This window comes from Lepisosteus platostomus, chromosome 18 (genome assembly GCF_059453375.1).
Source record: "Lepisosteus platostomus isolate fLepPlt1 chromosome 18, fLepPlt1.hap1, whole genome shotgun sequence".
Classification (NCBI taxonomy): domain Eukaryota; kingdom Metazoa; phylum Chordata; class Actinopteri; order Semionotiformes; family Lepisosteidae; genus Lepisosteus; species Lepisosteus platostomus.
In genome coordinates, this window is record NC_142628.1 from 4,251,278 (window position 1) to 4,276,012 (window position 24,735).

General features: G+C 39.6%; 1 protein-coding gene across 1 annotated transcript in view; it reads left to right on the plus strand.

The window, feature by feature from the left end:
* slc67a1 (solute carrier family 67 member 1) overlaps positions 1 to 24,735 on the plus strand; it is a 47,526-nt gene that overhangs the window by 1,695 nt on the left and 21,096 nt on the right. Inside the window, exons 2-5 of the mRNA XM_088611638.1 lie at positions 190 to 369; positions 765 to 862; positions 1,384 to 1,529; positions 2,432 to 2,564. Coding sequence (XP_088467764.1) covers positions 250 to 369; positions 765 to 862; positions 1,384 to 1,529; positions 2,432 to 2,564 — 497 coding nt within the window. The 5' untranslated portion in view covers positions 190 to 249. The remainder of the gene's footprint in view (positions 1 to 189; positions 370 to 764; positions 863 to 1,383; positions 1,530 to 2,431; positions 2,565 to 24,735) is intronic.

Here is a 24,735-nt window from a genome sequence, read left to right on the forward strand (position 1 = left end):
AGAATCTGAGATAAGTTACCCAGCCATAATGTCAAAAATTATATCTAGGCTAATGGCTGGTTGTGATCCACAGATCATTTGCCTACTAGCTACAAAACCATCTCACTGTGTCAAATTGATCATTTGTAGCCTTTCTGACATTCTTAAATTTTTATGTCCCATTTTTTTTTGCATGTTTCCCACCTCTAGCCTCATGCCTGTCTTCAGTGAAACAGGAAAACAGGGATAGGAAGCTGGTTTCCAATAAAAATGTCTAACCAAAAACTGGAGAAGCATGTAGCTTCAAAAACGCAAACTGTTATCTTCATCACGTACATAATTGCTACACTGGAGATAACCTGGATGTTCGTCCAGTTTTCTATTACACCTGTAAGTATAGAGAACAACCATTATTTGTTCATATATACTCTTATACCCATAAGATATACCCAATTTATACACCTTAGGATTAAGTATACCTGGATGAAATCTCTGCTGTTCTATACTGTATTTAAGAGATATACAGGTATACAGATGTTATGTACAGTACCTGTACTGTATGTATACAACAGTCCTCTGAATCCAGGAATATGTTTTGCTCTACTTTGAACACTTTTTAAAGCTATAAAATATTTTGTGTAGTATGGTGACCAAAGCTGAAGACAGTATTCATGATGAGGTCTTACCAGTGCGTTGTAGAAGTCTGAAAAAAAAAAAGACTTTTAGTTGTTAAATCTGCGTAATATCTCCTCTCTCTGTCTGTGTGCTCTCTTTTATTTCTGCAGTACTTGGCCAAAAGGCTGGGTTTCGACACAATCTGGTTTGGGTATCTTCAGACCACAGTGGGAGTCATTCAGCTTTTGGGAGGACCTGTGTTTGGCAGGTATGGCACAATGGCAGACTTTGAACAGTTGTGCTGTATCTGTTCAATTGGGAAAATAATTTAGCAATTGTACCACACACGTGTGATAAGAAGATTGTGATCCTCTCTTTGGCCCATGTCTGATTCTGATCTAAAGGTTAGTTCTAAAGAAATAAGCAGTGTTGACCTTTATATTTATTCTTTGATTGTTCAGGAATGGGCCAGTTTAACACATACAGGTACTGTAAATTGCTAGTGGTTGTGTGAATCACAGTCTCTGATCGAGTGTGTGTGCTCTCTGCAGTTTAAGTGTGGACTCTGAAATGCCTACATGGAGAGTTGATGGTGCTCTGTCAATACCTTCTTTAACATCCTGTGTGTAAAGGTTGTCAGTATGTTAATAAATCACCATGTGTAGTCAAGTGCAGAGTATTGCATGCAAGTATGAAAAACAGTGATCAGCCCCCCTTAAAAGAAGATTCGAAGAAATGCTGGCAGGCTCCGGTGGTTTTTGCTGATAATTAATGTGAGGCTGTTCGCAGGTTTGCCGATCTGTTTGGAGCGCGGGCTGCGTTGACCATGTCCTGCGTGGCGTCGGTGGTATACTTCCTGCTCCTGGGCGTTGCCAGCAGTGTGCCCCTGCTCTTCATCCACAAGCTGCCTGCTGTCTTTATGCACATCCTACCAGGTGGGCCAAGTACGGCTGCTTAAAGAGTCACTGCATCGCCCAGGCACAGGTTCCTAGGAGGAAAGAAAGATGATCAGTTCTAGTGCATATGGTTGGAGGTTATTCCATCTGCGGTTGTGTGTCAAATTTACTCTTTTAATTTACTGTAGTTATGACCAGTACCACACAACCCCCCTGATTTGGGGGAGTGCCACTAGTCAGTAAAATGTTAACATGGGTCTGACTGAAGACATCCTTTGCTTCCCACGGGCTGACATTGTTTTTCAGATCTCTGTGTAAATCACTTTAAACAGTAACATTCTGCCCCCTCTAGACAAGTCAACCCAGTAAAATCATTTTGTGCAGATCTGCCGTATTGGACTATTGCTCTGTCCTGACGGAGGGAGGTCTAGCAAAGGACATTGCCAGGTTGCTTTTAGAAGTAATGAAATTATGTTTTGTCCTTTTAGTTTTAAATCCTTTATGTTTATTTAACTTTATTTTGTTTCTTGTTTTTGTCTTTGTATTCATTAACATTCCTGTGTTTTGAGCCATAAAAGGATCTAGCTATTGGTAAAGTTGCAATTTATAAACTCTCACTCCTCCTCCCTCCCAACCTTTGTTCTCCCGCTACTTTACCTTTGCCTACTGCCCTGTCTCTCTCACACCTGAAGAAGGCTCCACGGCCGAAACGTTGTGTTCTCTTTCTTCTTTTTTTCAGCATGGAATAAACCTATAACTTGTTCATTTATAAAGTCAGACTTTTGCGTCCTGTTTGCAGAGGAAGGATGGGTGATAGAATTAAGCACAGTGTCACCCTTGGATGTCTTTTCTGCTCACCCTTCCGCTCAGCTGCAGGTCTCGGAGAGGCCGCGAGGGCGCTCTTCTGGCGACTGCGGCTGATGCGATGTCCCTCTTCGCAGGAGCCCAGATGGTGGTGACTGACCTGTCGGAGCCCGAGCGGCGAGCTGACGCCTTGGCAAAGCTGGGCCTGTGCTTTGGCATAGGCATGATTGTGGGCTCCTCGCTGGGGGGCGCTCTTAGCACACACTACGGGTAGGCTGTGGTTCTCACTTCGGGCTCTGTCCAGGGGTGGCGCAGACTTGCACACTGATCAAGGCATGGCAGCGTGTCTTTGCTGTTGTTGTTTCTGTAATCGCCATTGATGTGTCTCTCCCTTTGTTTCCCCTGATTTGAAGCAGATTATTTTTTTAAAACGAAAGAGCGGAGCATTATTAAAGCGATCTGGTCTCAGGTCTTCTCAGTGAAACGATACACTGGGTGAGCTCAGGCAGGGGACTGTTGCACAGTGCCTTTCTGTTTAGCCTACAGCGCCACAAAATCCATTGGCTTCCACTGCACCAACCTGCTTGATAACTGATCTACAATTAACAAATTCTGAAATTTTACATTGGCAGTAAGTCTAATATCTATAGAAGGATTCTTGGAGGTATTTTAAACCATGCTTGAGGCCTGTATCAAACCTTGCCTCCTGTTTGATTTCCAGCTGCTTGCTGGGATGACAGGGTGAGTAATTGCTTCACTGCTTAGCTAGGATAGGGCTTTAGTGCCTTGAGGGCAAAGGTAATTGTAGTGTAGCTCTGTAACTTGGCTAAATCTGTGGATTTACAGACAGGCGATCACGTGAGTTCATGACTAAACAGAAGCAGGTCAGAGACCCGGTCTTATCATGCTTCTTGTCTTATTTGATACTGCTTTCAGTGAGGCCACAGGACACACTCGACTTGATTTAACTCTTTCCTACCTGGGACACCCCAAGAACTGCCACTATACAGTGCTGACACTGCATGATCCTTTTGTGGCAGGACTGGGCCCGACACTTTGCTGCCTTCTAATCATTGTAGCCAACAGGGAAGACACAGTCTCTGAGGCTAAACCAGTTGTTTCCTGGGACTGGGACCCGTACTGTGGTTTGCCAGAGGAGCTAAAAATTGTGTTAAACTATCAAACTAAAGCGCATTGCTTTGTATGAAAGTGGAAGTGTCTCCAGCTAATAAGATATATTTAATCGATGTTGATCTAGCAGTAGTAAGTAATTGTAAGTAAGTGTAGGAGAAAAGATGGTGAATTTATGTAAGTGCTGAGCTTTGTGGATCCTGAAGTTGCAGTGCTTGTGGTTTGCCAGGCACTGGTTTGGAAGGCAAGCTCAATTTTCAAGGGCCTTGCAGATTTTTTATGTTCCTCTAGAAGGTACTGCAGGCTAAGCGATCAGCAATGTAATTCGGTTGTAAATTCAGTTTCAAAGACCTTTATTGGCAAACCCAGTGAATTACATTACTGCTAAAGCAAAAACATTTACAAACATCTAGAACAATAACGTAATGTTATCAATATGATAGCATAATATTTATATCATAATATTTAAACATCACAGCTTTGGAATAAACATATGTAAGTTCATTGTTACAATTGGTATCGCTTGTAAGAGCAAGGAAAGTCCACATCATGTACAGTATACACACTTTGTTACAAATTGATACAGATGTACCACTGGTAAAAAGAAAATACATTCAAGTTCCATTTAATATCAAGTTAGATTGAAAAACAATTGCAATCCCTAAAATTGAGTTCTTTGGGTTAAGACTTCTGATCTATAATGCTTCAGAATTTGAAAATTCTGAAAAACGTGTATCCTTTCTTAATAGAAGTAGATGAGTACTCTCAAGAGAATTTTTCGATTTTTCATGTTTCTTGTTTTGATACCTGTTTGATTCGTTTTTTAAAAATATCTACATGAAGTATTTGCAGTATAATACACCTATCATGAGTCTTAAGGTTTTTGTGAACAGTAATATTTAATCTTTGTATCCCTATGCTCTAAGGATCAAGCTGTGAATTTCAGAATTGGGCAGGTAAAGAATGTTTACATTTGTGACAGTAGGTGGTGCTGTTGAGCCACAGGAGTTCCAAAAGGCTCCAAGCTGCCATAGTGAGGCTCCCATTCATAGCTGATGCTGTATCTTGGCTATCTCTCCTTTTACAGCGATAATTCACAGACTAATCTAATTACATACTTTCACCCTCAGAAATTCTGGGCATCAGTTGCATGAAGGCAGACGATTATTTAAAAAGGAGCCAGATAATTTACTTCTCATGTGGTGTATGGATTATCGATCTTGTGGTATACTTCTCAGTCGTAACAACATAAAGTTTTTCTTTTAAATTAATATAATGTTATGTATTTTTAAGCCACCTTATCAGTATTGTCAGGGCAATATTGATGTCAGAGTGTAGTCTGCTTCTGTTATGCTCCTCGTAGAGACTCTACGTACTCTTTTCCACATATATAGTGCTTAATTTGTTTGTTAACACCTGTATGAACAAGTTACAAAGTTCTGCTCATCATCTGAAAAGTAAATATATATGAGGAAACCTGCATTCAAAATTGACCTACTTGTAATGATTTTGCAAGAAACGCAGAGAATAAATGATCCTCAGAACAAGTTTAATTCAGTTACTGTATATGAGTATTAGACCTGGCTTATGGGTGAACTAATGAACCTGGCTAAACTGACCAGTAAAAGAAAATGTTCCTCGTGTAAATCAATGAGGATAATATCACAGCACAGGATGTTTGCTGGGATGGTCTTTACTGGCAGCACAAAAAAGTATGTCTCCTGGGGAAATGGGTTGTTTCCCATACAAGTACCCGATAGATGAATCATGACCCTGCCAGGTGTCACAGAAGGTTTTACAGGGGGTGAGCTGGCTGTAGGGAAATTGCTGTTTACACGTAGACCCTTCTCAGTCGTCATGTTGGAGATTGTCTCTGTACTATTGCGCTCCATGTTTAACAGTCAAAGAGCAATTTTGTTTCTTAGCAAATGTCCAGTTAAGGGCTCACTTATAGAAAGAGCTACTGTATGTACAGGCGTGCACACAAGCTGAGTGTTTCAGGGCAGAAACGTTTTAATTAACTATATTAAAAAAAAGAAACAAAATTAAATGTTGGTCTTTTGGGTTCTTTTTCCTCTGGGATTCCCCTGCATGCAGCTTTTTATTGTAATTGTTTACATCTTGTTTTGTTATTTTTCTTATTTTACTGGATGACAATTTCATGCTTCACAGCAATGTAAATAGCCCCATCACTACTTTGTTGAGCGAGTGGCTGTAACAAAGTGCAGTCCCATTGAGGGCAAAATGTGAATGCTGTGACTGTGCCAAACAATGGCATCACTGTGCTCCATCTCTTCTCTTCTGTTCTAGGACGAATCAACTTCATATAAAGGCTTAAGGAAGTTAAACACAGATGTTCTGAAACATATAAGTGTGCAAGAGTAGTGATTAAGGTCAATATTTGTAAATCGAAGAAAGACAATTATCTAGAATAAAGTTATAGGAAGAATGAATTCATTCGTGTTGCTCTAATAGATTGTGCAGAACAAGGGTTCCCAATCCTGATTTTGGACGCCTACACACCTGGTGGTTTGTGTTTCGCCCAACTCTCAGTTACACAATTAAACCCTTAATTCACTTAATAATAGGATTCATTTGAATTGTTTGATTGTTTTGTGCTCTTAAACATTTTGGAGGTTGTCTTCTAACTGTAATAATTTGTAAGTATCGTAAAATGTCTAACTTTTGAGTCGAAAGAAAACTTACAAATGTTCTAATCAGGCTTAAATTGAGTAATTTAGCTCAGCCTGAATGGAAAAGCAGCAGGTGATTGTCTTGTATTATTCACATTTGAGAAATGTACGCATAAATAAACTGAGAAAGAGTGATGGTCCGTATTGCTCAGTTATTGAGAGGCACAGCAGGTAGTCCTTGTGTCCTGGGTTTAGTTCCAGCCTGCTGTGCCTCATCTGTGGAGTTAGCAGAGTTTTCTCTGGATACTTCAGTTTCCTCTTGCCTGGGCTGCACTCCAGTGACGGATGAAACGGGTCTCCTGTGTGGAAGATATTGTGTGATCCTTTGGGTTGTAAATAATTGGTCATATATTATTGCAAGGAATTAGTATCAACAATATTTCAAATCATTATGAAGAAATGAATTTATTATTTTTTATTAACTTATTGTTACACCTACGTAGTACACCTGGAAAAAACAACTTTGTCATGAATAACAATTCCAAAATCATCAGGCTGTCTATGTGGAAAAGCACAGTTAATCTAGTCCAGAGGTTATGAAGAAGGACTGGAAGAACTGAAGAAGGAGAACTGATCTTTTTTTAGTCATCATGAAATTAGAGGGTATATGTATTTATCAGCTACATTTGCCTTATTTTTAAGGAGGTGTAAGAAATGTGTTTTGTAACACAGGAATGTTGGCAGGTCTAATGCATGCTGTATGACAGAGGGGTGGCATGGTGGCACAGTGGTTCGCACTGCTGCCTTGCAGCGCTGGGCCCTGGGTTTAGTTCCAGACCTGGGGTGCTGTCTGCTTGATTTGGTTCACCTGTGTTAGTGTGGGTCAGTCAGCTTCTGGGAGGATTGGTCCTGGTGTGGCTACTGTATGTGTGTGTCTGTGCGCCTTGTGCCTGGTGCTTGCTGGGACAGGCTTTGGCTCCCTTGTAACCCTGTGTCGGATACAGCACTGAGAAAATAAACGGATGTCAAATTACCTTCTCATTTCCCTTTTCGTGTTCTGACACACGTGTTCATTTCAAACCTTGAGCAAAATCTAAAAAAGATGTATGCGGATTGTAACGCCTTTTTTCCACTTTGTTTCCAAGGCAGCTTGTGCGAAGAACTTTCATTAGGACACTCGTCTCGACCGGATCTTCTTTGCCCTAACTGGGTCAGTAATCTCCGACTTCTTGATTCTGACTGTGAAGTGAACCAGAGCCAGCGTGTGCATATAGAGCTCAGTACACCCGGGACCAAGGAGGGGTCTGTGAGTGGTTGGGTGACAGGACTTGTTGGTGAGGGGGCCAATGTGTGCTAGAAACATACAGTAGATGTCCCATATCTATAAGAGTGCTGTAAGAAAGCTGCAGTCTTCTGCTGCGTTCCTACTGTAGGTCCCAGCATTGTACGCGTTTTGGCAAGAATAACATTGGGTGCGATGAGACAACTGTTGTAGTGCCTACTAAGGACTGCCAAAGGAATCCAAGATGACATTCCTCCATTCTGCTTATCCTATCCACATATATCTGGATTCCAAAACAAATCTGGAAAAAATGATTATTTTTTTTTAAAAAGAAGGCAGCCACCGTAATTTTTCGTCCTACATTCCTGGCCTTTTTAAGTGTAACTGGGGAAAAAAAACATTTCTTGTTGACGTTGTTGCTAGGAGCACATACTGTTTCAGTATCCGGTCTACAGTGTTCTTATTCAATTTTGCCATCATTTTCTTGTTCGCAAATTGCATTTATGTCCTATGTGACGCTAGGGGTGCCATGTCATGTCTGGCCTAGTCTCTTTGTGTCCCCGGGCAAACTAGCGCTCCATCAGTGCTCTTTAAAGTTCCCCAGTGTTTCGCCAAGTCCCAGAATGTTGTACTGATTCCTAAGACAACCGATCGCCTTCTTCAGAGCCCTGGGAATACATGCAGATTTCTTTTCTGTGCTTCTAATTGCTTTTTTACCTTAATATCGAACTCCTCTATGTGTCAAACAACACCATAGCACAAACTTCCTCCAAACAGGAGACCTAGAGTTGTAGCTGCCACACCCTTTAATTCTCTGAGTAACAGGCTAATTAACAACAGCTGTGACCTAGGAAATTGACTAACAATCCCCCTTCTGCTCACTGGGAAGTATAGTTGTTTATACTGTAAATGCTCTGATTCCGTGGGAAGACTGCACACATTATCATTATGATTCAAACAGCGATACAGTATGGGGGCAGAGACTTTTTAACACTCCATGTACAATCTATAACCCTGCCCTCTTGGTCTCTCACCGTCTCAAAGAAAAGGAAATCAGTTGGCTTTTTATTTGAAAATGAAAAGATTTATTTTTTTAATTTAAAGTATGTGTTGCATTGCTGAAAATATATTGTCTGCTAAAAGAAAAATCTTTTTTTTTTAACCTTTCTTGTGTTTTGCTGACTAGGGGGCTGGGGACATTGGGGAAGAATACAGAAAAGGATTCTGTTGTTCATTTGTGATTATTTGTCAGGTGTATTTTCTTTTCAGAGAAATGTTACCGGCAGTGACATGTCAGTGTCAGGGTCTTGCTGTTGTGTTGAGTGGAGTCTTCTCATACAGTGCTGTTGTCATTTCTGAGAGCAGGACACTTGACATTTTTCTTCTTAAGGGTCAAGTGAGTCCTCGCTAGGCCTTTTCAGAAGTCTCATAAAGGACTTCTGTACCTTTTACACTCTTACAAGAAGTTATGTTTGCTCATTTTTAGTGTGACGATCTGTCATTTTCAAGTTTCTGTTGGTTTCTGGAAATATTTGAAGAAACGTTTTTTCCTCAGACCTTTGGCACAGCAGTTTTAAAACATTAACAATGAACATTAAAACATTAATTAACATTAACATTGACCTTTTTCAATGGCAAAAAAGTAGAAAAGAAATCAGACAAAAGGGAGATGTAGTGGAAGTATACAAAAGAGAATTATTCACAGAAGAGTTTGCAGTTTTACATTTTTTTTTGAGTCTGTATATACTTTCTGATTTATGTAAGTGTTTTTAATAGGATGCATTACATGCTAAGTTTTTAGTACTTAGTTTAAATGGTTTGCATATAACAATTGTAAAACAACATGATCTAAATATTATTAAGGATTTATCTCTTTTCAGTAACTGTATTTGTTTGAAGCAGAAATAAACTGGGAAAATGTTGAATACAATCAGGCATCACTTAGTGTCATGGATTCAGCTGTTAATTGGCACTAGAACAGATTTTAAAAATAAATGTATTTAGTAGGATATTAGTAGGAAGTTTTTTAATTAATATTTTTTGTGAATGTAAGATTTGTTTTGTTATTGTCTAATAAGAACAAAAATCAGAGAGTGAAAAAAACAATCCTCCAAAGTTGAGGGGGTGGAGGTGGTTTAAAAAAAAGTAAATGTATTTAAATATAAGCTCAACAAGCATAGTTAACAGACCATCTGCAGTAATATGAAAACAGTGTTTTCATAACACCATACACAGAAACGATTTCTAAAGATTAGTATTCAACTTAGTATAATAATGATTTTTAAGATCCACCGAACTGCATTGGCTTTTTTCAGTACAAGCTTATCCTTTGGAATGCTTTGTTTCTCATGAACTCAAGGTGATGATGCACCTGTTGAGTATTACAGTATGTCAAAAATAAAACCCTGTGGCGCTATGAATAGGGAGGGTTATATTTGAGCTGGAATCGGTAATGGTCGGCTGTGAAAGTGCAAAGGCACCTCTGTGTGACTTACTGTAGGCGGTTTAGGGCAGGGTGCGGGCAGGGCAGTAAAGATTAGCTCGGTGTGCCGCCTCAGCCATTCCAGTGGAGTGACTGTGCATCGGCGCTTCGCTTTGAAATACTGTTAAGGTCAAACTGAAGTTTACTACGTTGACAAGAGCAACAGAAATTAAAATAAGAGCAGAGAAACTTAAAACTTCAGTCTTCATGTTTAAACTGCACATTGCTTCAATTATTATTGGTTTCAGAGCCCTTGAAAGAGATTTTTATGTCACGTTTTATTTATGTACTTAATCAAAGGAAATGAACAGAGATAGGGAATTAGTTCTCTGTAAGTCTCGTACAGTCTGACAAGGATTAGGTTGAAGAAATGTGATGGTGTCTAAATTCCCAGCATGGTTTGCATGTCAACCAGCAGAGAGGAATTTGTTTTAAGTACTATAATAAAAAGTAGCTATGTGGTTAGGGTTGATTTTATTTACTGTATATAAGAGCTGACAAAATGCTGGAGAAAATCCAAATAGTAATTAAAGTAATTTAGAGAATTCTCATTGAGGTAGACAGGATGACTACAGTTAGTATATCTAATTACCTAATACCTGGTTAAAAACTCTTAAAATATTACTGGTATCCAGTATACTGATATGCAGAATTTCAATTGCGTTGATGCATATAAATACACAAATAAATATGCAGTGTATGTAGACAAAATAAAGAAAACCTTTTACATTGTAATGCCACAACAGTTCAGTTGCAATAATCATACTACTGAACTTTCGGTTGGATAAGTCCCTGCTATTTACTGACCTCTCAAAATTGATGGGAATGTATCTTTAGACTGCGTACACTGGAACCTCTGGGATAAAACATTCTCATGTGACATCATCTCAGCATCACACTCAGAATTTGTGCACATCTACTGCAGAGTGATCCTCTTTATACACAACCAAAGAATGACTTTTGTTCAAAATATCTGGAAACAAATAACATGTAGAATAGTTTTAATTGTACAACACATGTCCTTTATTTTCCTTTTCAGTTGATTATCTCGAACACTGCAGTTTTACATGCATTGAAAATCTACATAGAACGTGTTAATAGATGTGTTTATCTAGGTCCTTCAGCTGGCAATAATAATGAGATTAAGTAGATTCATAATTAGATTATCAGATCATTTTTGACCTGATTGACTTTGTGATAAGTTCTAGGGGGGCTTTTAAAGATTTCCTGTCACAGTTATCATGCACTTCCTTCCGAGGCTGGTCAAGCCTCAGTGACGCAGGACAAGCAACAGAAGTCACAGGCCAGGCCTTAAAACGGAGAGTAGAGAAGAATTCTTGGCCTTTGTGAGTGTTTGGGTGGTCTCTGTATCCCACACTGAGCCCACAAGGCATTCATCTGGACTGCGGGGTGATTTTGTAAAGGCTGACGTATGTGCTGTGCAACTGAAAGGAGCTTTGTGTTCTGTTACAGTGGCAGGACTTCAGAGCCCTTCAGTTAGGGTACAGCTTCAATATGGGTGGGAGGAGTCTTTGGCTGAGAGTTGGCACAAAGTTTCCGTGTATTGCTTGCTCTAGACAAGAAGTTAACATGGTGTAGAAACCTCATGTTTTGCACTTCCAAGTCCTCTGTGAAACAAATGGGGAGAGGGGTGTTTATGATCATCCACAGCACAGAACTGCATTTTGGGTGGCACATTGGAGCAGTAGTTAGCATGGCTGGGGCCCTGGGTTCAGTTCCTGGGATGCTGCTGAATTTCCTCCCATAGTCCAAAGATATGCTGGAAGGTATGCTGGCCTAGTGTGAGTGTGTGTTTGTGTATATGTGTGCCCTGCGATGGACAGGTGTGTCCCATCCTGAAAATGGGAAGATGCCCATCTTCCCCTGAAACTGATTCATGTGTTTTTTAAGGATCATATGTAGGTCACTGCCAAGTTACCTTATGGATGCAGTGCTGTATTTAATATTTAGTTTGACAGAATTGCACTGAAAAGGAATGCACTGGACCAGGCAAATATTTATTTAATGAGGAATCATGGTGAGGTAGAGGTACATCATAGTTAAGCGTTTAACTAGAGGCTCAACAGAGTCATCAGTGCTATTTACTGATCACACCTAGAATTTGGCAAATGTGACAGAAGAGTGAATAATTTCCAGTAATGTCTTGAGCATTTCTGGGAATTTTGTTATAAGAGCTTGTAGCTAAGGAAACAACAAGTCAAAACTGTGGTGCTACAATGAAAAAAATGACACAGTATGAAAAGGTTATGAACTTAATGTAGAAAAGGTAACTCAGAAATCTTTGAGTATTCCTTGTAAATTATTTGTGAATCTCTAACATCCTAGTGCAGATTAGCTAGCTTTTGATATCCTAAACCCCACCTGTAGAACTTCCGACTGACGCTTTATCTGTCTTAAACATAATCTTACTTCCATACTAAGCAGCATACTTAAGTAAAGCAAACATCCACTGGATATGCACATAAAGGTTGTGCTTACACTGTGGTGAAGGCAGTCCTTGGGAAATAATGTTGTTTTTTTCTTTTGCCATGGAAGCTTGTGAAAAAGCCTTGCAATGCTGGCCTTAGTCAGACATGTTGAAACATGCTGGAAACATCACACAGATAGGAAAGAAAGCTTTTTTGTGCTTTGTTGTGTGAAGATAAAGGAATAGGAATACATTCTTATCCTTTATGGCTTGAATGTATTAGTTTTAATTTGTTCTCAATAAAACTGGTATCTTTTTTCTTCCTTAGTTTCTCTCTGCAGGACACATGATGCCTGAAAGCCCCTGTTTATGGGGCTGCAATAATGACCTACTGTATGATGAGTTGTTTTCATCCTTCAGTGATTGAGCTGGTGACCTGTGGGAATGGTCCCACTGCCATAGTTGTTCTCTTTGTTCTCTATTAGTAGGACACAGGCCAATCTGCATTAGCCAGTCTAAACAGGAAGTAGAAGTATTTGGTGGCATGGCATTGAAAACAGCTCTAAGCTTTGCAATTTCAAGACTAAAGCTACAAGAATGCCACAGATTACAAGAATCTGACACAGATGAATTTAGGAGTTCCTTTAAGAAGAACTGCATCCCTTTGTTTTAAAGACGTGAATCCATACCTCCTTGAAATTGCCATCCCCTACCACCCTGTTGAGGTCTTTGCTCACTCTGTGTTTGCTCTTATTCCAACAAGCCCCTTGATCCCTCTAAGCTCTGTGAAGCACAGGCAACCTGCGTTAGTGTTATAGGTCAACCCACCTGTCTCAGCATGGGTATCCTCTTTTATCTGCTTGCACAGAGGGCTATGGTTTCTTAGGAATCCAGGCGGTATCTAAACCACAAAGCTTTCGTTCTAAAAAAAGATGATAGGCCTCTCGCTTGTCGAGGCCTGTGTGATGAAACCACCCTGGAGAGTCAGCTGAGACGCCTGTCTGATATCTCAAAAACCTCCGTGGGTGGACAGACCCGGTTCCTTTGAAACACCTCCAGAAGAGTGCGTGCGCTGTGCATGGCTGCGCTGGGTTTGACACATGCTGGAAGTGCGGTTGGGAGTGCCAGTCAGGGCTTGCTGTGAAGAAACAGCCCCCGAGGGCACAGAAACGTACTCACTCAGATAAGAGTATCACCCCTTGTCATCAGAGTTTCAGAAGAGCACCGTCTGGGCTTTTCAAAAGCACCTGACTGTTGTCAGTGCCGGTCCCCTGCTTCGCTTTGTTCTAAATCGGTTTGTTAGGATTTGCAGGCAAACCTTTTTTTTGTAATACCATTATTATATTGAGAGTGGTTATGGGTGACAAACATGAGTAATCACAGAATAATGGCTTGGATTAAAAAAATTGTGTATAATTTCAGGCCCTTTGAACAGTTAACTAAAAAAATATAATTTCAGTGCATAGATGAAAGAAGAAGTGATGTCTTATTTGAGAACTAAGATCCCATTTCTGTATTTCGTTATCTCAAGGACAATAACAGGAGAGACAGAAATGGGGTCTTAGTTCTGAATTTTAATGTTAGAGTTTGTCTGGTTATGCAAATAGCCTTTCCAAAATAACAGAAAAAACCTCTTTATCAGATATGGACAGTTCGCTGATCTACTAATTGAATGGTGTCTCCAGTTTATCTTTAGGTGGCTGTTCTGCATTCACTTCATTATGGGACATTGCCTCAGTAAACATTCTTTTCTTACTGGTATTGTTTTTAGGGGAAATGGTTAACATTTTTCCCTTAGGAATGTTAATTGGTTGTCTGTTGATGGTACTGCAGGAGTAGGACGTGCCGTTTTCCCCTTTGCAATTCATAATCTAGCAATTTACTGGATTCACAATATTGTATTTTCATTATTTCTGCATTTTTATTCTATTCTAACATTGTGATCCACTTACCATGAAGACCCTCACCTTTTTTGTGTTGTGTTTACAAAATAATTTTATTAAAATCAAATATAAATATATCTGGAAGGTTAAGTGAAATCCATACTACAGTTCAGATAAATAATACCTAAATCAAAGCCTCCTACAGAGTTCTTGAAAATTGTATTTATTGGCCTGTATTTAGGCTTTTATTTAATTTTTACTTCCATTCTCCATTTCAGCCTAAACCAGTGAATTGTTTTGTTGAAGCATTGCAACACAGCCACCTATGAAACTGCAGATCTTGTTTTTTTTTTCATTTATCTGGCCAATAGTTCTGTTCAAGTTAATTGACAGTTAATTGAATTGTGTTATACATAACTCAGAGATACTATATCACCAACCCAAACTCAAAGATACTGTAACTGTTCGATCGTATTGGTTTAGTACAAGGACTGGTAATGTACTTAGATATGTGTTTACTATATACTGTATAGTAGTCCAATATCTCTTAATTATAATATGCACAATGCATATTAAAAATACCAAAGTTGTGCTCAAATTAAATTTAGTCTTATTATAGTTTGCAGAGTTTTTGATGTGCCCTTCATAATCCTACTTTAGTATACCTGCAGCAGATATGATGCAGTTCATAATAAATAACGTTCACCTCCAAGAGCTGCGGCCCAGTAGCTCGGTGGTCCTTGTAATGTGAACGGTCTTTCGTCACCGGAGAATAATCTTGACCCCGTGCTATATGGATCTTTGGAGATCCCAGCTGCTTGCGAAACTTTCTCTCGCCATTTGCTCCTTGCCTGGCTTTTAATGATTCCCAATTCCATGCCTCACAGTTGCCGTTATGAAACAGCTGTTCTGAGTTTAATAAGCAGAATGGTAAGTGCAGGGATTTAAAAGTTCAGCAGTCTGTCACCCATATATATATATATTTGCCTTTCCAGTTTGAGGACATTGCGGACCTTCGGAGGTTAAGTGTAGGACTCTGGCTGTGAGGACCATTGTGCCTCAGGGTGCAGATCTGGCAGCTTATCCCTGCCTGATTATCTTGTTTCTCTTCACCCTGCTTATTGTTTAATATTAAGTCGGTTAAGGCTCTGTGAACACTGGATTTGCCTGGAGTTTTTTTCCCAGGGCAGTTCAAGCCACACAGGAAGATTCCTTATGATATGAAGTTGCAGCTACAAAGACGAGATTCATGGCTATATTGAAAGACCTTAGATAAATAAGACATGCCTGTGGCCTGCAGCTATAAATGATTCTTGCCAATTTTGTACATGATATATGAAAGGGAATTTCATATAAAGAACAAAGGGTGTCCTATAAACTTAGTTTTCAGCGTCCTCCAGCAGGGAGATTGAAATCCTGTGTACGGAAATACCATATACAGAGTGAGAGTTTAAGTCTCCATTTCAGTTTAACTGCCAGGTGCAAGGGATGTGTTTATCTGAGTTATAGTGCTCCTGCACATAATGTCATATATCCAGCAGTTTTGATCTCTGCTGCATTTCCAGACTCAGTCCCTGAAGCATAATCCCTTTGACCTAACAGCGGAAACTATTAAACCTGTAAAGAACAAGAAAAAGTTAAGAAAAGAAGCTCAAGTTTATTTTATGACAATCGAAATTGCTCTTGTCTGCTGAGAGGAAAGGCCATCAGTTGTTGGTTGTGCTTCTTACTGTATAGCACAGTATGTTAAGTCCCACAGCATCAAATTAGGGGGCACGCAACAGTAGTAATATTTATGGAGGATGCAGACAATTTGCTTGTAGCTGGCCATTTAGGAAATGTAATGTCTATGTCCCTCTGTGTGACATGTCCAGACTTGCACTTGTAATGCCCAGGGCTAGACGCAATTAGCCACTCTGACATTTGCCCCTTGTCACTCCCATTAGTGAGCAGAAGCAGACGACTGAACATCTGCTTCTCTTTTTAAAGACGACAATCACTAAAACCCATGGTTTATGCCTCACAAAGGCTTGGAAGAATCCCGTGGGTATTATTTCAAAGATCTGTTTTTCAAACATGACCTTGTGCCTTGGAACTGTGCTGTACATCCTTGTCTGTTTCCAGTAAGCTCCTTCCTGTAGTGATTTATGGATAAGAGCGTTGTAATCACAGATGGAACCATACCGCCAGTCAAAAGTGTGATTGTGAAACTGGCATTTTCTGCACTCCATGAAATATGAAACATAAATTATATAATGTTAATAGAGAATCTGTATGATATGGTAAAATAAAATTCCCATAATGGTTAACTGTAGTTTTGACTCACTGTATAAAACATTAGATTCATGTTACTGTACGTCATTTTTGAAGTGATCAGTATCAACCTATATAATTTTTTTAAACATGTTTAAATTGCTGTTACTAAGTGTCAGTCACCTAGGATCTCCTCACATATCTACAGATGATATATACTGTCTATATTCTACTGAATGTATTGTCCAAGTTGGTTACTTTACAAAACCAACAATGTTAACTACTCTTTTTCTGTTAGACATAAAAGACTCTTTGCTTTACTTGTGTGGTCATTTAGGTTTTGTTTTATTCCCACCACACATTTTTACCTGGACAAGTTTACTGGGGGGATGTGTGCTTGTGTTGTGTGCTGTAAGGGGCGGTAGACTTTAAGGCAAAACATGTATTTACTTCCACAGTGCAATATACCAATCCAACCATTTCCTAATCACTTTATCCTATTCAGGGTCAAAGGGGGAGCCTGAGCCTATCCACACGACAGTATACACTCTGTACAGGACACCAGTCCGTTACAGGGCAGACACACACACTCACACTAGGGCCAGTTTTCTCAATTAGTCTAGCAGAATGTCTTTGGACTGGGGGAGGAAACGCACGTGAGCATGGGGAGAATATATAAACACCATGCAGACAGCACCCCAGGAATTTAACCCCGGGCCCCAGCACTGCAAAGACGCAGTTAGCCAATGTGCCAACCGCAATGCAATATACAGTATCTGCTTGAAAAAGATTTGGAAGGGTACAGTAAGTAAATACTGCAATACTTAGTTTGAAACAATAAAATCATTATAATCAGCATCATAATAACATGCCCTGTAATAGTTAACTGTATAATTTCATTTGAATGTGGAAGTGTAAAGGTCTTGTGAAGATAGGTGATCTAATGAAGATGATGTCAGTCACAAATTTAATTTTTAATGTAATATTTAAGTAACTGAATTTTTAACTTTTATTAATGCAACTTGTAAGGAACTGTCTTCAATGATTGAACTCATGTGGCCTCTGAATGTGTTCACGGAGTGTGCAGTAGCTTGAGGTTAGAAAAGGTGACACACTTACCAGTTTTTGCCAAGGTTGCAGCAGCACTGGGTGAGTTTTACTGGGGTTTTGCTCTGCTTTTTTGCAAAATGGATTAGTTTCCCTGCCAAAACTGCAATGTTTTGTAATCATACCATAAATGAGTACAGTGAAGCTTTTAATAAAAGCAGTTAGATATTTCTGTAGTAAGTCATAGTAGTTATTAAACTCTGTAGTGGTAGCACACTGCAGGCACATGGTCAAGCAAAATCATGGTCAGTAGGTGTCAAGTGGTATGAAAGAACCATGGGGAAAGTGAGGAATTGGCACTCGGTGCTAGTGTGGTAAACTTGGGGAAGGGGTCTTGTCCAGGCTCTGCCCAGTGCACAGTAGCTGGCTCCAGTCTCACCACCCCCGCCAGACTGTACAGCCCCTAGCTCTGTTTACACAGATTCCTAGTGTCACTACAGGACAGCCTGGCTTTGAAGAGGCAGAGTGACTCATAGAGCAGGCATTTCCCTCTGTCACTGGAGCTGACATTCGGCACTGGCTTCCTGAATGCAGGCAATGTGTTTTGCTTTTGATTTTTTTTTCCTCTGTATTCAGATTTCTACTCAAACGCAGAATCCTGTGGCTTTGTCCCTACCCTAGAAGAAAAAGCTGGCAGTGTGTGTGGACATGAAAGCGCTGAAGACACAATAACAAAAAGAAAATGAAAGTGATCATAGCAAGTGGTCATTAAAGGAAGAATAATTTCTTACATATTGAATGTGTAGATGTCTTTTAATCTTAATTTTCCATTTGTGATTTTGTATACCCCACAATCCTGTTTTGGATAAAGTGCTTAGAAAATGGATGGATGATTTTAAATGACAGATTTCACAGCCATACATCAGATGTTTCTCTTTCATATTCTATTCCAATCACACCCAAAGATCCCAAAAGCCACAAGCTGGAATACACAGAGGTGACTTGGGGGAGGTGAATATCCTGCTGGTGATTGAAGAGGATGTCTTTGAATTATTAACCAAAATGCTGCTTGTGAACTTGTGGAACAGCTAGAAAAATATGCAATATGTCATTACTGAGAACAAAAAGATTCCCAATCAGTAAAACCAGTTCTCTAATTAATTTTGCTACTAAAGTCAATTGACAAAGACACTGACAAGCAATAGACTTCTCTACGGTTAGGGTATGTGTCAGGAAGCAGCTGCGTGAGACAAATCTAGCTGCAGTGTTTTGTACAAGTTTAAACCTATTTATTTTACTATTAGTCATTCTTGGAAACAGCAAGTTGCAGTAATCAAGAATGAAAAGGTCATTCAAGGGCATGTACAAACATCTCTGCACCCTTCTTATATTTGGAAGACATAAATATAGAATTCTTTCATAAGCGATTTTCCTTCCTCATTAAAGATCTGTCCTATAAATCAAAAGAAAACTCCTTGAGTCCCAGTACAGTTCTTTTCTCAAAAAAGTCAGTTTTGCCAGAAACACTGATTTCAAAACTCCAAATACATACAAAGCCAAGTTGGACTGTTGGCTGTTAGCTGTTCTGATTTATATCTCTAAAATTGTAAGAAAAACTTGGTGATTAGCAAACCAGTGCATTTGATTTAAAACGTATTGTAAATGGATGGATATGTAATGGTTACCTCAGAGGTTCCTAGGTGGCCCATAAGCAGGTACAGTACACTCTTCAGAGCACAGGTGAGCCCTACAGTCCGGCCATCATCTGTTACTGTCCAGGCTCTGCCACTTCACCCCACTTCTCCAGTAGATACCAGCTGCACTGGGGACTGTGGGAACTCGCAGAGTGAAAGCAGTCCAGAGAGCCTTCACAGAAAACTTGCTGACACGAGAGAAGAGTCCAAACCAGGCAAAGCTGAGTTATTCCAGCAAACAGAATTTTACAATCAGAGAAAGATACACATTTATGACAAATGAAAAACTGATACTTAGAATGTATAGTTTTGTAAAGAAATTATTTTTTGTGTACATTGATCTTTGACTCATTGTGGTGGTTTAGTAATATTTAATAGAGTTGCCATTTTTTCTGAAGAGTTATTTTTGTGTCATATTTGACCTAATATGATACCACAAACCTTGTGGCGGAGTGCAGTGGAAGATAATGGACAACCGGAAGAGACAGTATGGTGCTCGCTGAGAAACATTCCTCCTGTAATCCGAACACTGACAGCACTTGTCTTCTCGGCTGCTTGTAGACTCATGGTACAGGCATGGCAGGTGGCCTGCAGGATGTGCAATTTGAGGGATTTATTAAAGGGCTGCTTTAATTACACTGTGGTTTCTCCGAGCAGAAGGCCTCTGTGCGATGAAGCGGAAAACAGCTGGGCTGGTCTTGTTTGTACAGACAGACCAATGTGTTGAAAGGATCTTGGACAGAAATAGAAAATGTATCCTGGACATCCTTTCTGTAGACTCTGTGTAGAAATGTACTTTCTATAAGTGGGGGTGAACCTGGCCTTTAACCGGTTTCCAGTTGTGTTCGTGGGTTCCTCCAGTACGTAGCAATAAATACTATTATCAAGTGGCTATGAAACATGAATGTGGTAAGTTCGATTTGATCTTTATTCAGGGTGTGAAGTTTTTGCTCTTAATTCTGAAGTACAGTACCACACCTAAAAAACATGGGGCAGCACTGTAGAGTAGTGGCAAGAGTTCTGGACTCTGATGGGTCCCATCCCATGTGAGATACTCTTGAGCAAGGTCCTTCCTTTACTGCCCCAGTAATGTGTTTTGTGTTATGTTATGTAATTTGTTTTACTGAAAGAACTCTTCTTCTAAACGTGCAGGAGAAGCCATGTGATCTGTTTGACCTTTTTCAGATAGGTTTGTTGTCTTTATTTTTTTGCCAGGAATTATATTTATAAGAAAGGTATAAACTGAACAAAACAATAACCCTTCTGCCCTGTATTTGTCATATTAAACATAGTTATGTTAAAAGTACCCATGATTTAAGATGCTTATTAGAACTAAGACTAAACTTCAAACTATCTTATTTTGTCTCTATTTTACAAGCTGTGATGCAGTATCATACATTGACTTGTCTTCTTGACTTGGAGACAGAAAACAAACAAAATACAGTGAATAACAGCATAGACTGTGGTTAGAATGACCTTTTAAATGGCAGAATGGGAGTGTTTGGGTTTTTTTTAGCACTTGGTGAAGATAAGGGAGTCTTTTTTTTCTTCTTAAAGCCTGGAGTCCTGCTGGCTGTGTTTGGATAGAGTGAGTAATGTTTGATACTGAGCCCCACACACATTTACACAGAACCACCCAAGTAACCAGACTGGCCTTACATCAAGTCTGAGCAAATCACTCCCGTCCTACAGAAAAATTCCTGGACATAATTTAGATTTCAGTCACGCTTCACAGATGCCAGTAGCGTGTTCCTATGAAACCATGTCCTAGTAATCGCTCTTACTAGGACAGCTGTCTCAGGTATAGCTAGTGAGGGCAGAATGAGTCATGCTGTTACCTATTCAAAGATATGAGAGTAATGTGTGGTGTTGTAGGTAGAAACGTATGATTCCAACGCCGTGCGTTGTGTCTTTCTTTTTTGCATTAAAGAATTTATTTAAGGAGTTCTCTCGGCTGTGATATGTTTGTCTCAAAAGTTTAATACAAAGAAGTTATTCCTAAATCCTGTCCTGTTGCCTGTTGTTTGTGCCATTTCAATGTTTTGTTCTCCATGTGTTTTCTAGGGTTTACTGAGACAGTTCAGAAAAAAATGACAATGTGCAGCTTGGAATTGCATGCAAAAATGTTTTATCGGCATAGTTCCAAATATAGATCAGTTCTAAGAAAACCACAATGGACTGGGAATCCATGTTTTCCTTGCAATTCTTGCCCTTGCCTTGATGCAGGCACAGAAAGAATCACAGACAATGTCTTTGTTAGAGAAGTTTACAGAACCGGCAGAAGATGATTCTTTCCTTTTCTTTGCCTGTGGGATTGATTTAGCCCAATACTCACATTTTAATTTGCTTGAGTAATCTTGCTTCTCGTTGCCAAACTATCAGGTGATGCTGAATTTGTGAATAAATATAATTGAGCATTGATGGCACTAGTATAGAGGTTATAGAGATTATCACACATGGGGAAACTGCCCAGTGTTGGAAGCGATATCTTTTGTCACGTAGAGTTAAGGTTTATCTTTTCCTTTTGAAGGCAGAGCAGATTTTTCAGGTGTTAATTTCTAAATCATACCCTGTGATTCAAATTAATACATTTAATTAACTAGACTGTTTCTGCTAACCCCATACAAGTTGTTTTTCTGTTGTAATCTAGCCGATTGTAAAAAGACAGTATTGGCAGTAATGTGATGTTTGGTTAGACATTGAACCCGGTATTTTTGAATTTCCGGCCCTTTATTGCAGAATCACTTGGTTTTCTGTTGGGTAGGAGCCTTAAACTACTAAATTTCCTAAAGGCCTTTAATAGCATTATACTCTAAAGACCGCTTGCAATAATATTTGTGTTGATATTTTTTAAAGACTATGGACGTAGTATGGTAGGCACTTTAGGAAATATTGGAGGTTGTCCATTGGGGAAGACACAATAGATAGAAAAGCTATACTGTAGGTGAGCAACTAAGAAATGGAGTTTTGAACAAAAGTACGGGAAGAGGTCAAACCCTAATCTCACCCACCTCCGCCTGCCTGCTGATTACTCTCACGCATCTTGCTTTTCGTTTTCTCGTCCCTCCCTCCCCCTCATCTTCGCCCTCCAATTTACTCCGATAAATTTCATGAATGGAATCATACTTCTTCTCTGCCTTAATTGTGGCTCAGCCAGCTACTGAAATAGAGCAGTACAAGCCACAGGCAAGGCAAAAGATCAGAATAAAGTGAGTGAATAGAGAACTCAGGGGCCGGAGCGGTGGCACTGTGGCTAAGGATCTGCGCCTGTGACTGGAAGGTTGCTGGATCATATCCCGCGGCCAGCAGAGGAATCCTACTCCATTGGGCCCCTGAGCAAGGCCCTTAACCTCAGCTGCTCCAGGGGTGGTGCATGAATGTCTGACCCTGCGCTCTGACCCCAAGCTTCTCTCTTCCTGTCTGTCTGCCTGAGTGTCTCATGGAGAGCAAACTGGGGTATGTGGAAAGACAAATTCCTCATGCAAGAAATTGTATATGGCCAATGAAGTGATCTTATCTTATCAAATTATTTTACTTCTGTGCATTAAGTTGCAATGGATCAACTGCAAACTGAAGTGACTACAAAACTTCAGACTGCCAAGTTGGGACATAGATCTGATCAGCCGGTCGGATAATAGGATGATGTCTCTCTAAGTAGTTTTATGTTTAAAAATATGATGGCCCTTTAACTGAAGCAAAACCGATCTGTTCTGTGCTCAGGTCTTGAATCTTGAGTTAAACTAGCCATTGATTTTCTACATAAAATAAACTGAAGTTTATCTTTGCCTGGATTGCTGGGCCGCCTGAAATATTCCTTATCAGTGGAAGCGCTGTAGTTCAAGATTGCAGACTCCCCTACAAGCCAGCGAGTGCTATTGTTAAAAGTTTTGGCACCTGTGGTTTTGAAGAAACATGCTAAAGACAAATGTGTGACATCTCAGACTTGTAATTAGATCAATTAATGATACAGAGAGAATTTTGTCAGTAGTTATTGTTATTTTAATTACATGTTTGCTGATTACCATTATTTTAAAAGAGTTTGGAAGGAATGTCACAGAGTAAGAGTGACCCCGGGCTGTGGTTCTCACTATACTGTTTCTGTTTGTCTTTGTTTTCCATATCTTTAGGTTTAAAGAAAATAGAAACTGGTAATTATGTTCACTGTCTGCACATCCTTAGCTACAGTCTCTATCATTCTTGTATAAGCAGTTTGCTTTTGTTTAAGTTTCCCGTGTAACAGAAGAGGTACTTGTTTCTCAGCGGAGGTCTCCAAAAGTGTTTGGTCACTTGTGAATTCAAAATTTCTGAATGGTGGGAAAAATGTAGCCCAGTATTGCGATGGCAGAAAAAACAGACCGACTCTGTGGAACAAAAGTAAAAAATAATAATTATAGTTTATGTCATGAAGTTCGTCGTCAACCTCATCGTTATCATCACCGTCTTTATAGTGTCGGGTATCACTGTTCTTCGGTTCAAATACACATTCCAGCTACCAATGGACAAAACCCATAATCATTCAAGAATGTGCATCATCTTCTCAGAATATAAAATTTCAGTTCTTAAAGTTTGAATATGTTTTGGTGTCATTGTCAGAAAACAATTAGATTTGCTGTATAGACATTGTACTGAATGTTTTAGTACACCTCAAACAGACAGACTTTCAGATATTATAAACGGGGGCCTTGCATCTGATAATGTTGACATTATACAAGCACGGGTAGACCTTGTAATTGACATTGGACACTGAGAAGGCTTATGACTGGCTTGAGTGGCAATTTTTATTATCAGTTCTCAATCACATGGGCTTGGCCTCAGGATTCATTAATGTTTGGATTTTGTGTACCAGCCCTTCAGCAATGGTATAAACTGGCAGCCAATTCTCTTTCTAATTCACTAGGCACTCATTAGGTTTTTCACCTCAGGTTTGCCTCATCTTAAACTCCATTAATCTACTTCTGCCCTTAAATCTCAGAAATCATTCTCCTATTCATTCTCCTGTTCTCCAAATTCTCCAAAATCTGCATTTAAGATGAAGAAATTTCATAGTATAACATAAAGTAAATATCCAAAAATCCTAAAAAGATGCTCTAACTCTTCACAGAGTTTACATGACTCCTCATAGACACTATCTTGTGTAGATCTGGGCAACGTTTTACACAATTTTTGTACTGTAGTATTGTTTTCAAACAGATTTTTCTGCATTCCTCTCTTTTCTAAGCAGCCTCAGCCTCTAGAAGCAGCAGAAACAGTAAAGGTTGTGCATCTGCATTCCTTCCCTGCTGTCCACAATAGATCCTGTCGTCACTCGGCATTATTTATATGGGTCAGACGTCTATAGCAACTTCTTCACTTGATACTGTGCTCAGATCAGTAACTGTGAGGGGGGAGGGGGGGGGCAGGGAAAAGTTTCCCAATATAATATATATAATACTGTGGAGTGACAAGGCTTTTAAATTCCATTTTAGTTTGCTGCCTCCTTAAGCTGACTGGAAGCAGCTGCATGCAGGGAGTCATACAGGGAGTCATACGGTCTTCCTGTTATTGCAGTTGTTCTTTTTCTCGTTTGGGATCTGATCCTTTCACATCCTTGCTGGAAGTGGGGGCCTGA